Raw genomic sequence first — 15,680 nt, 5'->3', positions numbered from 1 at the left:
TCTTATTTATCAAATGCTTACTCTTCAAAATCTGCTTCAGGGAAGAAAGATGACTCCTTGTTTCCCATATCTGACCAGGAGCATGAAGTACAGCCACCTCTTTGGTTCTCAGGACTATACCCCACTGGAGTCCTAGAAGCAGCCGGGGAAGGCCCTCACAGGTCATCTAGTTCTTATTCTTAGAATAGAAAATGCAAACTGCAGGAGGTTGGGTGACTTCCGAAGGGTCTCAAAGAGCCAGGACCCCATTGCTGCTCCTCTGACTCCAAATCTCTCTCTCTCTCCACCATTATTCTGTAGAATGGCATGGAATGTAGAGGGAAGAGCAGGTCAGTTTTCTGGGAACAGGAACAGCCAAGACCAGGGATTTGAGAATGGTATGCATGTCAAGAGGTCTGGGTCAGACCAGGTTATCCACTGGCCCTAGGGTAGGGGATTCATTGTTAAAGGAGGCAGGGCACTGCACATCTAAAGTCTAGAAACCTGTTCTCCTAGTGACTCATAGGACATTTGGAAAAGTCTCTTGCCTTGCCCTACATGTACTCTGCAGTGCAGAGACAATCCTTCTTGCTATGGAGGCACTCCATCTCCCAACTTGGTGCATTTTCACTGGCTATGCCTTTGCCAAAGTCCCACCTTCTGTAAGAAGTCTTTTCCATCCATCTTCATGCTAGGGACCTCCCTCTAAGATCATCTCTAATTCATCTTGTATTTCTCTCATTTATACATAATTGTTTGCATGTCTCTTCCTCATTACCATGGTGAGCTCACCGAGGGAGACTGCTTTTGTCTTTCTTTGTATCCCTGGTCCTTAGCACAATGCCTGCCATTGAACAGATGTTTAGCGACAGCTTGAATTGCTCTCTGAACGTCCTTTTATTCCCACTATAACACAGGGGAACTGGACTGACTGGTCTCAAAGAGTCATTCAGGTTCTTATATCTTATGAAGTCGATGCTCTCTTTCCTGTGAGAGAACCTTCAGACACCGACCGGCTTCCTCGCCCTGTTCTCTAAGCTTCAGGTTAGGAATTCCTGGTTTTTCCAGCCATTCCTTGTATGACCTTCAGCACCTTCACAAGCCTTTTCTAAGTCTATTGATCCTAGTGACCCTCTCCCTATGCAGGCTCTTGTCCGTTAATGTCATAAGTATTGAGATTTCCGAGAAATATGAATACAAAGATGATAGAATTGTAGATTCTCATAGTTGAAAAGACATCAGAGGTCAACTAGTCCAGTTTCCCCTGCATAAGAATCAGCCTCACAGTCTGTTTAACTAACACCTTCGGTGAGGAAGAGCTCATTAAATCGGACAGGCAGTCTAGAACTCCATTTCTGGACAACATTCGCTGTTGGGAAATATTTCCACTTACTGGATTAAAGTCTGCCTCTCTGTAACTTCTCTCCATTTTTGGTACCTCTCTCTGGGGTCAAGCAAAACAAGTAGGATCCCTCTTCCTCATGGAAGCCTGTCAGCTATTCTAAGACAGCAACATTCTATCAGGCTTGTCATTGGACCCAAGACAGAGTTGTCACTGGGCCTGCACCATACGCCTGGCCAGGCTCATGGCCATCCCAAGAGCAGATGGAGGAGAAGGTCCGGGGCATTTGGACTCAAAACGCCAATTATGCAAGTGAAGAAGGGTCAAGTCATGGTTAGAAGACATGTCCAGATTAAGAAGATCTGAGAGGCTGAGTGAATTGCAAGCTCAGGAGAAGTCAATAATATGTTTAACCAGAAAAAATAAAATAAAAGGAAAAATATAAAACCTGGTTGAGAGAGTCCAGACCAGGCTGCTGGCTTTTTCCCTGCTCAGAGCAAGCCTGGAGTATTATGGGTGGGCACCACAATGTAGGAAGGTCATTGATAAACTGGAGTGTATATGGAGGAAGCTGCCCAAGATGGTGAGGGGAAATGAAGACCATGCTGGGTATGTTCAGTCTAGAGTAGAGAAGATTGGTGGAGTGCAAGGAGATTGTGATCATCAAGTATCCAAAGGGTTGGTCCAGGGAAGAGGGATCACACTTGTTTGGCTTGGTCCCAAAAGGCAGAACTAGGCAGATTTGTACCCTGTGAAGGGAAGAATTTCCTTACAATGAGACCCATCTGACAGGAAGCTGCCTTGGAAGGTAGAGAGTTCTTCATCCCTGGAAGTGTTCAAGCTCAGATAGGCTCTCAGACAAGATTTTTACCAGTACTAAGACTAGGATTATGAAGTTGTCATTAGGGGTTAGAAAATCCCATGGTTTGCCTTTTCAATCCACAAGCGTACAAGACAAGAAATCCATTCCTTGGCTCCATTTGCCCCAGCTCAAAGTTCATCTTTTGTTTTATTTCTGCTAATAAGGATGCAGTGTAGGCCCAGGGGACGTTTGGGAGTGCTCTATCCTCAGAATTTAGAGAAACTAGTCCCACTAGCCTAGTATATATTGTGAACGTTTAGCCACTGGGGCTCAAAGGTCACTTCTTTTGAAATTATAGCCTGCCTGAGGAGCTGTTTATCACTTGCCAGGGCCAGAGAGGCCTGGGCGCAGAAGCTGAGTAGCTGCATTTGTCTTGGGGCCAAAACTATAAAGGAGAAATGAAGCCGTCCAAATGGAGCAGGACAATCAATCACAGAGCACAACAAGGCCTTTTTTTTTTTTAAAGTCAGCTTAAATTCTCTGCATGTGTGGTAAAGTTAAGTAACTGCTTTCATCCTGTAAAGTCATTGTGGTAAAATGAAAAGAGCTCTAGACTGGGAGTCAGGAGAACTGGGTTCTCCTGGGTGATGGATTTTGGGCAAAACATTAATTAACCTTTTCTGAATCTGTTTCCTTATTTGGAAAATAGGGAGGGGGGGCTGGACTTCGTAGCTTCATTTATGCTTTAATATTCCCTGTTCTAAGACCCCTTCCATCTCTGAAACTCTGGGTTCGAGAGCCTCTCCCAACTCTGACATTCTGGGTTCTAAGGTCCCCCCCCATCCCTGACATTCCCTGTTCTAAGGCCCCTCTGATATTACATGATTCTGGGTGGATTTCTGGACACCTTAGGAACCAACTGCTGTTTCCAAACACTGGACAGTCTATTGTGTTCCCTCCTTCTGTAGCAGTGCTGGAGAGGGGCCCAGACTCATTGATTTTCTCCATTTCTTCAGCTTAGTGACACCCACCAGAGAAACAGCAGTAAGTGCTTTCAGATGTTTCAAAGGCTGCTCTCCTCCACACCCGGCTCTCCCACTTCTGCTCAATCTCATCAGAAGAAGGACAAGAAGAATTCAATTAGCAGCCCTGACCCCAGGGAGGTTACGTCCCAGCACTCAGTGTTTGGAGCCACTATCAGACCCCTTTTCAGAGCTAAACAAGCCTCTCTCATCAAGATAGGGTAACAAACGAACAGCAAAATCAGTCTTTGGCAAACCCATGAGTTCTTCTGGGTAATGATCCCTAGGAGACATTAATAAGCTATCAGGGGAGGGGCAGCTTTTGCACATGAACTGTATTATAAAACCTTCACTCTAAAGCTGTCTCCTCATGAGGTGACTAGTGGTACAGTCCACAGAGTGCCAGGCCAGGAATCAGGAAGACTCATCTTCGTGAGTTCAAATCTGACCTCAGATATTTTCTATTTGGGTGATTCTGGACCAGTCACTTACCCCTGTTTGCCTCAGTTTCCTCATCTGTAAAATGAACTGGAGAAGGAAATGGCCAACCATTCCAGTATCTTTGCCAACAAAACCCCAAATGGGTCATGACTAAACAAGTTGTCTTCTCAACTTCAGTCTCCCCTCCCCCAGTCCATTCTGGAGGCCCTACCAGAATCCTGGTTATCCTTAATGCCTGGTTCAGATCCCACTACTCCTCAAAGTATGTCAGCAGCTCCTCATTTTCCACCCAGATAAAGGACAAACTCCTGGCAATAAAGACCCTCTATATACACCAAATGATCTTTTGTCATTTCTCTCACTGTTCTCTTCCACATATGCTAAGCTTTAGCCAAACTGGTCTGCTCTCTGCCCTCCATTCCTAGACATCTACCCCGCTTTCCCACCACTTTGTTCATGCAGTACCCTATGCCCAAATGTCCTCCTCTTCCTCAGTCTTCTTTCTGGAACCCTCATCTGTGGGATGCTTGTAAACAGCTAAGCCATCCTTTAAGACCTGTGTCAAATTTCCACCTCTTCTACAAAGCCTTTCTGGACCCTCAGAGAGAAAGGATTTTTCCTGGTTCTGAACTCAATACTTTGTGCCTCTCTGGTACATATTTCATGTCTCATTCTGCATTATAGTTGCCTGTGTTTGCTTCATATCCTGCTATCAGAGTAAACATGATGGCACCTATAGTACATACTTAGATGTTAGATAAATGTTGGTTGGATATATGAATGACAGAGAGAAAAAAAGGAGGGAAATACTCATCCTTCAGTCAATCAGCAAGCATTTACTAACCACCTTCCAGGGGCCAGGCACTGGGCAGAGGCATTATGGCATGCCAGTACAATAAAGGGAATAATCCCCCTCTCAAAGAGCTTTCGTTGGAAAAGGGGGCTACAAAGACAAACTAAGCAGAACTGGAATAAATACGATGTCATTACACACCAAAACAGGTTGGGGGGGGGGGGGTGAAGCATGGAGGGTAGGGGAGAAGCAAGCAAGCAAGGCCTCAAGGATGAGTATAAGACCTACTATGTGTTGAGTTGCCGGGCTAAGTGCTGGGGGAGAGCAGTACAAAGACAAATGCAAAACACTCCCTATCCACAAGAAGCTGACTTGCTAATGGAGAAAACATGTATTTATATGGGAATATAAAAGCTACAAGGTCTATACCAGATAACCTTGGAGAAGATATTAGATACCAGCCACAGGAAGGTCTAAGGAAGGCCTTTTGAGAAAGATGGTGTCTTAGCTGAGTTTTGAATGAAACCAGGTATTCTGAGAGGAAAAGGGGAAGAGGGAGACAATTCCAGGCCAGAGCAAAGGAAGAGTGATGGGAATGGGAATGAGCAGGCCAGTGGGGATAGACTGTACATGTATGGAAAGGAGTCTTGTATAAAAGACCAGGGAGGGGGCCATGAAGAGCTCTGAACTTCAGTTATGTCTGATCTTCTAGGTAACAGCTAGTGGAGTTTATTGACTCTAGTGGGGTCGCTATCGTCTACCTTGCACTTAGGGAAAATTATGTTGGCAGCTTCTGGAGAATGGATTAGAATGGTAAGAAATCGAGGCAGGTGGTCTGGGTGAAAGCTGTCCTCAGCTGGGCCTGCACTGGGATGGTGTCTGTAGGGGGCCCTGGAGAGGTCTGACATGAATCTGGTATCCGGCACCCGTGGCTGGTGATCTGCTTGGTTAAGTAGATGAATTCACTTGAGTTAAGAGGCAAGCAGGTTGACTGTCACACAATTCTCTTTCAGATAAGGCTATTTTACTTTGATAAAGATGTTTGGACTCTTTAACCTAAAGTTTAGAGGTAGAAAATGGTGAGAATTTCAGGCTTGGTGGCAGGAACTATGGTGGAGAAGCTATTTCTGGAGGCAATGTATAGGGGTAGTATGGTGTAATGGGGAAACTGTGGGGCTTGTAGTTAGAAGAGCCAGGTTCCCTACTGGCTTCAGCCATTGATTAGCTGCAGGCTGGGGGCTTCTGGACTTTGGACAAATCACTGCCCTTCTGGTCCCTTTCTGCAAAGGGAGGAGGCAAAGTGAAGCAGATGAGGCACTGGGCTTGGAGGCAGGAAGTGCTGGGTTCAGATCCTACCTCTGACAGCTTACTATGTGATAGGGGGCAAGTCACTGTATCTTTCTGGTTCTCAACTTCCTCATTATAAAATGAGTGGGTTGGACTCAGTGGCTCTGAAATCTGTCCTCTTATGATTCTTTGATTCTCTAGGCATCAATTTGCTCATCTATAAAATGGGGATAAGAATTCTCACATTGCTCAGGTCCAAGGACTTTATTGTGCAGATTAGGAGATGTGCTTTGTAAACCCCAAAGAGTTTTATAATCATCGGTTACTCTCATTACTGTGGTGCCAAGGGCCTTGCCCAGGCTCCCTGTTCATAAGGAACAGCTAGGACTGAACACAGCACCTTTACAGACAGCCACACGTATCATTTGCTCCTTATCTTTGTGCTTGGCTCAACTCCAAAAGCAGATCTTACCCCCACAAATGTGATGCCTCACATGCATCTGTCAGCCTTCTCCACCCCTGCCTATGGCTGCCAAATGGGGCTACTCTTGCCATAAACATCCTCTTCCTCTTTTCTTCATCAATCTGCTCTGGCCCCATGAAATCCAGTCTAGGTCTGGAACATCGTACTGGCCTTCCCTCGGCTCCCTCTTGGACAGTGCCAAGGCCTTCCCTTATAGTGGGGGAACTTTTATAATGTGCAACTGAGATCCGGATGGCACTGGCAGCTCAGTCAAGTGGTTTCCATTAAGGCCCCCGCCACCATTCGCCAAATAGGCCCAGAATGGGAACAATTTATCTGGAGTGAAATGACTGGCAGGCCTTGGAGATAATGACCTTTAAGTACACCATTCCCAGGAAAGGCTCTGTCTCTACCCAGGCCAAGGAATTGGGTTTCTCAGCTTTGGATTCAGCTGGAAAAAGGAAAAGGGGGGGCCACAGTATGAGGTTCCCAGAAATTTGATTTCAAGCAAATCTCTTTCATTTCTGAACTTTTCTAAACAAACCCTTAGAAACTTAGAACTAGCTTTAGTGGTGCTAATGGAGTGATTTCTGCCACATTAACAAAGTTGATTAATTTTAAGTAGATTATTGTGGCCCTATGGCCAGGTGAACACTGGGTTTGGGATGAGGAGAACTGGCTTTGATATATCCTTGGCTGTCTTAGGCCAGGCCCTTCCCCCTCAGCTTCTCATACTGGTCAAATGAGGAGGCTGGACCAGACGTCCACACAATCTCCTTATGCTAAGATTCTTATAATCTTCTTCATCGTCATCATTTTTAATGACTGTAACGATCTGACTTTTTCTATAGCATTTTAAAATTTGTGAAATATTTTATAGATCTCATCTCATTTGATCCTCAGCTCCCTGTGAGGTAGCTGCTACAGGAATTATTACCCCCATTTTACAGATGTGGGAACTGAGATTCACTGAAACTAAATGACTTGCTCAGGCCAGAATTGGAACATTGGATCTTTGGCGTGCCTTCCATCTCTAAGAGTGCACAGTCCATGATTGGTGAGTGGCCACCCAGCCAGTGAAAAGCAGTCTCTGGCCATGGACTGGAAGGATTTCCTTTTGGGAGAAGAGTCAATGTCCCAAAGTCAATGCTAAGATGCTACAGCATTTCTGAGCCTAGAAGACAAAGGGAATAGGGTCCCTGCCCAGAGAGCTTTGGGGACAGACCATCCTAAGTCACTCTCAAACAAGTATTATAGACTTGCCCCTCTACCCCCTTCATACATTCACCCATTAGAGTCAGTTAAGCACTGAGCCCAAAGTCAGGAAGACCTGAGTTCAGATTAGACTCAGACACTTACTGGCTGGGTGACAGTCACTTAACCTCTGTCTCCCTCAGTTTCCTCAATTGTAAAATGGGGATCATAATAGCATCTCTCTCCCAGGGATGTTATGAGGATCAAATGAGCTATTAGTAAAGTACCTTAGCAGAGTGCCTGGCACATAGGCACCTAATACATTTTTATTTCCTTCCTTCCCATTTTATTCTACCTTAGATAAGGGGGCAGCTAGGTGGTGCAGTGGATAGAGCACCAGTGCAGGACTCAGGAGGGCCTGAGTTCAAATCTCACCTCAGACACCTGACACTCACTAGCTGCATGACCTTGTGCAAGTCACTTAACCCCAATTGCCTCATCCTGGGTCATCTCCAGTCATCCTGATGAATATCTGGTCACTGGATTCAAACAAAGACATGTAAGTCATGTCATCATTTCTCTGATGGCATGGTCTTCTTTGGCAATGAAGGACGAACACATACCTTAGATAATGCAATGGTCGTTGTCCTGCTATGACCTTCAAACGTAGATCTCTAGTCTCGAGCCTCAGACCTACACTTCCATCTGGTCTGCCCATAACATGTCTATCTCCATCTGGGCATCCTATTCAGCCTGCCTCAAACTCATTCCCCTCAACGTACTCCTTCCTCTGACTTTCCTCATTCTTCTCAAGGTAACAGCATTCACCTGAATTTCATGATCATAACCTTGAGGCTAGCTTCCCTTTTGCTTACCTCCAAAATTTAATGTCATAAGTCAATCAATCATCAAGGGTTACTTATCATTAGCAGGTTGATGGTAGGAGGGTTGACTTGCTTGTTCACAGCCAAAAAATATTTTGGCTTGAGAATCCAAACCAAAGAAGATACTGTGATCTGTATGGGTAGAGGAAGCAGCCAGATGGACAAAATCAGAGACCCCTCAAATCCTGAAGTCTTTGCATCTTCTTGTCTAGCTGCCAGCACTGGGGTCTGTTCATGGTTAGATATTTAATAAATGTTTTTGGATTAGACTTGATAGGATTAAACCCTGCCCACAGAGAGTGACTTTAACACATTAGATATCTCCTGGGCACCTACTGTGCATGGGACCCTGTACCAGGCACTGAGGAAGCAAAAGAGCATCTGACATGGTCCCTGCCACCAAGGATCCTACAGTCCATCTGAGGAGAAGGAGCAAAACAGATACATGTAAACACAACTCACAGTGTGAGGCAAGGTGCTAAGGACCAATGAACAGTGCAGGCATCAGCGGAGGGAGGGAAGGAGGGAGAGGGAGAGGGCACCAAAAGCTGGGCCGGTCAGAGAAGGCTTCATAGAGCAGGCTTTATACAAACTGGACTCCATGTCTGTGCTGTCAGCACATGAGAGGATCTCCAAGTTGGGAAAGGCTGTGGAGGTTACCTCTTCTAACACTCTCATTGAACAGAAAGGGAACTGAGGCAAAAGAGGAGGATTTGTCCTAATCTTCCAAGTCCTCATTCTTTGCTCTTTCCATTCCGGGAGGCTTCCCAGGATCTGAGGATTCTGCCAGGATTTGTTCTTGTCCCATGGCCCTTCCACTGGGACCTAAGTCTAGGTCAAGAACACAGCCAACCATGAGTTCAATGACCAAGGATTGTCTGAATCAGAGCATGTGTGCTCTTGGGTCAGTCCCAGGAGCCCTCCAACCCTGAGAACTAACAGGGGCAAGTTGTCCTCTAACACTTCCCTAAAATATTTAGCCTTCCTTTCTGTTGACTCCTCTCCTGCCTTTTGGGGCGCATGAGTACCAGGTGCCTAGGAAACTGCTCCAAGGAGATCAGAGAAACAAAGCACATCCAGAACCACTTTTAAAAACCAGTCAGAGGTAAAAGCCCCTCTTCCCTCTTTTACTTTGGATTGGACAGAGTAAATGTCATAGGATAAATAGGCATGATTGGTCATGATCTTCATCAAAGGTCTCATTACTTTCTTTTCCCCCAAGCCATGTCTTCCAGCTTCCCTGTCACTGTTGAGGGCACCATTATACTTGAGCTATTTGGATTCCCAACCTCCTGGTCATCTTTGCTAACTCTCCCTTTACCCCACCATCAATCGCCAAATCTTGTTGCTCTCTCCACAACACCCATTGTACCTATTCCTTTCTCTCCACCGACAATGGTGTCCTCCCCTACTCTCATGCCAGTCAGGGCCAGGGGCACGTCCATACAGGGCTTCAGTCAGTCCAGGATGCACACCCAGCTACAAACCCCAACAAGATAACTTGTTTAGGAGAGAAAGTTTCATTTGGTTTTCTCCCCGAATTCCCTCCAGAGCCCTAAAGAGTAAAGCATGGGACAGAGGCATTTCCCCACCAGGGCTGTGCACCCTGAGGCCAGCTCCCTCCCTGAGCTCTCAAGGTCCTCTACCAGCACTTCTCCAAAGAAGCTTTCTGCCACCAGTAAACCCAGGTACAGGGGAAGGGGACAGCAGACAAAGATGGCAGACTCAGACTGGATTCAATGCCCCCTCACTTTCTGTTTCTTGTCTCACATCCCCCACATCCCCAGTCTTAAGATTTGAAGGAGAGACAATGAGGAGGTGCAGGAGGTAGCTTTCCTCCTGGGCACTTACCATTGGAGCGGTGAATGCAGGTGTGTTGGTTATCACTCAGGAAAAAGCCCTCTCGGCACTGGCACTCATAGCTGCCCATAGTGTTCACACAGATCTGCTGGCACCCGCCATTGTTATCCAAGCATTCATCCACATCTAAGCCCAAGAAAAGAAGACAAAAAGAAGTAAAACCTTGACCCCCTTGAGACATATGAGCTATGCAGAAAATCATAGGTTTCAGAGCTCCAAGGGAGCTTCGAGGTGATTCAGCCCAGCCCTTTCATTTTATAATCAAAGAGAGAGGCCCAGGGCAGGAGGGGGTGACTTACCCAAGGGTACACAAAGGACAGAGCTAGGATTTGAAGTCAGGCCCTCTGATCTTTGTCAGTGGAAGGAGCATCTACACTCCAGAAACCAAGGAGTCTGGAAGTAACAATCCCTTACTTGGGGCCATAGTTCATGGCCAATACATGAGCGTTGAATGACTAAATTTATTTGTATTAGTGCTTTACCATCTTTACATCTGTAGTTTGATCTGAGCCTCAGAATTACCCCATGAAATAACTGAGGCATAAATGAGTCCGCCCTTAAGTTAGTCACATGGGCTATCCTGATAGCCCTGAAAGGGATTGGAATGCCTGAGCTGAGAGGGCCCTTTTGGCTCCAAGATCCAGTCCCTGGGATTCCTGAGTTCTGCTCTAAACCCAAAGTGGGAGGTTGGCATAGGTCAATTGCCAAGCCCTTCTAGCACATAGACCTCATGGACCTGAGATCTTGTGACCTCCATGCTCTCTTCTAACTCTGATTGATTTGACAGTAGGTCATCATCTGAGTTTTACAGAATTCATATCACTGGCCCTGTAACCCAATTAGTCAGTGACAGAACCAAGTTTAGAAGCCAGGTCTTCTATCCCCTAGTGCAGGATATTAGGTCAAACAGTCCACTGACAAGGATTAATAAAACACTTTCTTTGTACCAGGGACTGTGCTAGGTACTGAGGATATAAATACAAAGAATGAGATGTTCTTTACTGACAAAGAACTGACAATCTAATGAGAGAGACCACAAGTATATAAGCATAAATACAAAATGAATAATAACAAATGCATACAAAGTGATAAAATACAAAATAGTCAGAGAGGGAGTTGAGGAGACCAAGAAAGACTTGCATTTGGTCAAAATTATAATAGCAACTAAGAGTCAGACAGAGCCACAAGGAGAGGGAGGGAGACAGAGAGACAAAGCAAGAGGGAAGAGGAAAGGAAAAGAGAGGAAGAGAGAGAGGTGGGGGCTACTGTGGTGCACCGGGTAGAGGGACCAACTTGATAGTTAGGAAGACCTGGGTTCAAGTCCTGCATTGGACACATCCCAGCTGTTGGATCCTAGATAAGTCCCAAGTCACCTCAAAATTTCCCCCGGCAATGAAATTTGGGATCAAGAGCCCACCAAGAGGTGAGTATGGAGCTTCAAGCTCATAGAGCCTGTTCACATCCATTCTTACAGCAGCCTACCAATGGAAGTAAAGCATGTGTTATTGTCCTCATTCCTCAGGCAATGAAACTGAGACCATCGGAGTTATTCATTGATTCAGGAGCTCTAAACCAGCAGAACCATGTGGGATAGAAGCCATGACTTTGGACTCTCTCCAGGTCATGTTCTTCTACCCATGCTGTCTCCCATTAACATGAGGACATATTTGTGAGTTTGGGGTGGAGGGGAAGAGGGAAGGAGCCCTGGTCTCAGAGCTAGAAGACTTGGGTCTGCATTTCCATTCTGCCACATTCTGCCAACAACTCACATTGGGAGGGTACTCCAAGGTCTGCAAAGCACTTTCTTCCCACCCAAACTGAGAGGCAGAAAGACTGAACCTTGTTCCTCCTATCAGGAGGTCAAGAGAATAAGGAATTTACCCAGGATGGCAGAGCTGGCAAAGATGTGAGCTGAGAATTTAAACCCAGGTCTTCCTGACTCCATGTTCAGCACTATCCACAGTGCCAAACTGTTTCTCACATAATATAGCACAGTGTGGAGGTCAAGAATACCTTAGTTCATAGCCCACCTGTGACACTGACCAGCTTTGTGAACTTGGGCAAGTCACTTCACCTCTGTCTGCCTCAGTTTCCCCATCTGTGAAGTCAGGGGAATAATTTCTGCAGGCTTTATATCACAGAATTATTGTGAGGCTTAAAAGAAATGATGGATATAAGGCATTAGTCAAACCTTAAATTACTAAAGAAATTTATCCTACTGTTACTAATTTTTAAAAATCTAGATGGACCTATGATTTCTTCAGCATTAGATACCTCTAGTGAGAAAGCCACTGTAACTTATTCAGATCAGAAACTGTTTCACAATTTGTGGTCTTGGAGAATAGTTGTGAAATGCTGAAAAGTCAGGTAATTTGCTCAGGCTCACAGAGACAATATGTGTCAGGAGGTGGAATTTGAACTCAGGTCTTCCTGATTCCAAGGCCAACTCTTTATCTACTACACTATGCTGTTGTTCAGTTGTTTCAGTCATTTCTTACACTTTATGGCCTCATTTGGGGTTTTCTTGGCAAAGATACTGAATTGGTTTGCCATTTTCTTCTCCAGCTCATTTTACAGATGAGGTAACTGAGATAAATAGGGTTAAGGGACTTGTCCAGGGTTACACAGCTAGTGTCAGAGGCCAGAATTGAACTCAGGAAGATGAGTCTTCCTGACTCCAAGTCCAGTGGTCTATCCACTGTGCTACCTAACTGCCCCAATATTATACCATACTGTGTTGTATTACTGTTACTATCATTATCATCACCACCACCACCACTATCACCATTATGATCATCACCATGACCATCATCATAATCACCACCATCACCATCACCATGATCATCACTACCATCCTCATCATCATCACTACCATCATCACCATCACCATCCTAATCACCATCACCATCACCATCATCATCGCTATCATAATCATCACCACCATCACCATCTTGTATAGAAACATCTCATAAAAGGTGCTGTCCTGCTGTTATTCCTTATGTTTAATGTTCTATGGAATTTTTTCACAAGAGATAAAATAAGTGCCTTTTGTAGTTGAATAAAAATATAAGATGTAAGAGCATCTTCTTTACACTCAGTGAAAATATCCTCAGTGCAACACCTGTTATACAACAGACAGGACACCAGGGATGATGTATGTGCCCTTCATCTTGTTACCACATGGTTTTGATCTCCTCCACCAGATCTTTGAAATTCTTTAAAAACTTTTCCTTCCATGTAGCTTGGATGTAATGGGCTATTGGCATCTATCAAAACCATTGTTATTAAATTTTTATAAATCAATGTTATACTTAGGAGATTATGGGCAACAACTCTGACTGTAATAATGGTCCACTTGTAATATAGTTCATTGGTTGTGTGTGATTGGTATCTATAGTAAGGAATTGTTATCTTTAAGGCCATGAGAAATAGCTATCTTCTGATATATAATATCATGTCTGATATATAATAACCATGTCTTGTTAAGTATTTGGTAGGTGCTAAATTTACTCCTCCATTCAGATGTTGGCACCATCCCATCCATTTCTGTGGATAATCTTCATTGATCACTGAGTGTAGGCTCTATAAGGATAGCTCTTCTTTAGTTCATGGTATCAATGACCTGGTCCTGAGGTACCCATATGAACCCCTTTGTTTCCCCAAAGAAATCTGCCCAACTCAGACATGGGTTTCTTGATTCTTTTTGGACATCGGGTTGCCAAGTCCATGCACACATTATCTGTGGAGGCCTTTTGGATTCCATTCTTGGCCTTCAGCACATTCAGTTACATTTGACAAACCTAGCATCTTATGATAAGTCTCGGCTATTGCTCACTGGAGTGACGTCTGCTTATTCCAAAAGTTTTTGACCTGTTTATCACATGCTCGAAGTCAGCCTTTCAATCCTTTTCCTTCTTTTTGTCATGGAATTGTTCATCTTTCTTCAGCTGCCTTGGGGTGATGATATCTATCTTTTGTTAATACTGTAAAGATTTTTGTTAGGGTACTTTCCAAATCTGCCATGTTCCATGTTGCATTTCAGAAAGCATGTATCATCATGTACATGTTAATCATAATAATTATACAAATTAGCATTAATTTTAAGGTTTCAAAGTGCTTTACATTTGATCCTCAGAACAAGCCTGTGAGCTAAGTGCTATTCTTATTATCCCCATTTTACAAATGGGGAAGCTAAAGGTGAGGAAGATTAAATGACTTAGCCAGCATCAGTGCCAGAGGCAAGATTTGAAGTCAACACGTCTTGATTCCAAGCCCAGCATCCTTTCTGCTGCACAGTCTCACTGCCTGAGTCAACTGCTTTGACTTTAAAATACCCATAAGTCTCTGAATGAATGTGGTCATAGGCTCCTCTATGATATCTTTATGATTTATATGTTTATCTTTATGATTTCTTTATGATTTATGGGTCTTGACCAAGGTATTTGGAAGTATTGCCTTCATCTTTTGGTTCAAAGTGAAACTATCAGTCTCTAACTTTGCATTACATATGTTAGAAAATTTGCACTTCGGGAGTTCAAATGATACTTTTATATCATTGGGAAAAGATTCTACAAGTTAAAGGAATTATTTGTTTTCTAGGGAAGCCATATAGCTTAATGTCACCTGTTTATATACATTAAGTTATTAATAAAATATTTTGGATCAATTTATTCTTTAATTTAGAAACCATAGTTCTATTTAAGAGAGATCATAATATTTTTAAGGTGAGGTAGAACTCTAATCAGCTTAAACAATATTATTAAATTCCGCTTGGTATATAATTGTTCTTGACATTATTTTGTGCGTGGCATATTTTAAATAAAGAATAGTTTTCCATGGGGACATCAAATACTCTAGCATTCTTATTACACTTGAGTTCATTTTGTGTACTTGCAGTTTGTGAGGAAGGCATGAGTGCTGAAATGAGTCAAAGGCTTTGCAATAATCAACAAAAGAAGTCTCTATGTTGTGGTGCATTCAGTAATTACTGAAGCAACAATAAGTTGCTCTTTTTCCCTGTGGGACGTTTTAGCAAATCCTTTTTATTTCTTAGTCAAATATTTGGGTTTTAAAAAAATGTTTAGACCAAAGGGGGGTAGAGCCAAGATGGCAGAGTAGAAAGATGTACATATTCTAGCTCTTTTCCCCCGACCCATAAAATACCTGTAAAAAATGACTCTCAACAAATTCTAGAGCAGCAGAAGCTGCAGAACAACAGAGTAAAAGAGATTTCCAGCCAAAGGTAACCTGGAAGGCTGACAGGAAAGGTTTATTTCATGAGATGTGGAGCAGAGCCCAGCCCTGGCTGTGGCATTGGGAGGAACAGGACCAGAACAGGCCTCGGGGGCAGAATTTCCAGCAGTAGTGGAGGGTCTCAGATCCCTCAACCCTCAAGCACCAAAGAAAGCTTCAAAGGTCAGTGAGAGGGCTTTCTCAGCTGGACAAGGGGGAACAGGGTCCCCCCCAGCACTGGTCCCAGGCAGTGGTGGTAGTGGCAGTGGCGGCAGCAGTGGTGGTAGCAGCTGCAGCATTCATTTGTGAAGCACTCCACCTAGAGCCCCTTGGAGGAATTGAGCAGCTGATCTGAATTTCAGCCCTGAGCACAGTCCTGGG

The 15,680-nt window shown here is 44.2% G+C and overlaps 1 protein-coding gene across 5 annotated transcripts in view; it reads right to left on the bottom strand.

The window, feature by feature from the left end:
* The window catches only part of SCUBE1 (signal peptide, CUB domain and EGF like domain containing 1), a 256,758-nt gene that overhangs the window by 163,316 nt on the left and 77,762 nt on the right, over positions 1 to 15,680 (bottom strand). For all 5 annotated transcript variants that reach the window (XM_072596364.1, XM_072596365.1, XM_072596366.1 and 2 more), the window contains exon 4: positions 10,059 to 10,193. In XM_072596364.1, coding sequence (XP_072452465.1) covers positions 10,059 to 10,193 — 135 coding nt within the window. The remainder of the gene's footprint in view (positions 1 to 10,058; positions 10,194 to 15,680) is intronic.

The sequence above is a fragment of the Notamacropus eugenii genome, chromosome 3 (genome assembly GCF_028372415.1).
Source record: "Notamacropus eugenii isolate mMacEug1 chromosome 3, mMacEug1.pri_v2, whole genome shotgun sequence".
NCBI classification, from domain to species: Eukaryota; Metazoa; Chordata; class Mammalia; order Diprotodontia; family Macropodidae; genus Notamacropus; species Notamacropus eugenii.
The sequence above is the reverse complement of the archived record's forward strand: the minus strand, read 5'-3'. Positions and strand labels throughout refer to the sequence as shown.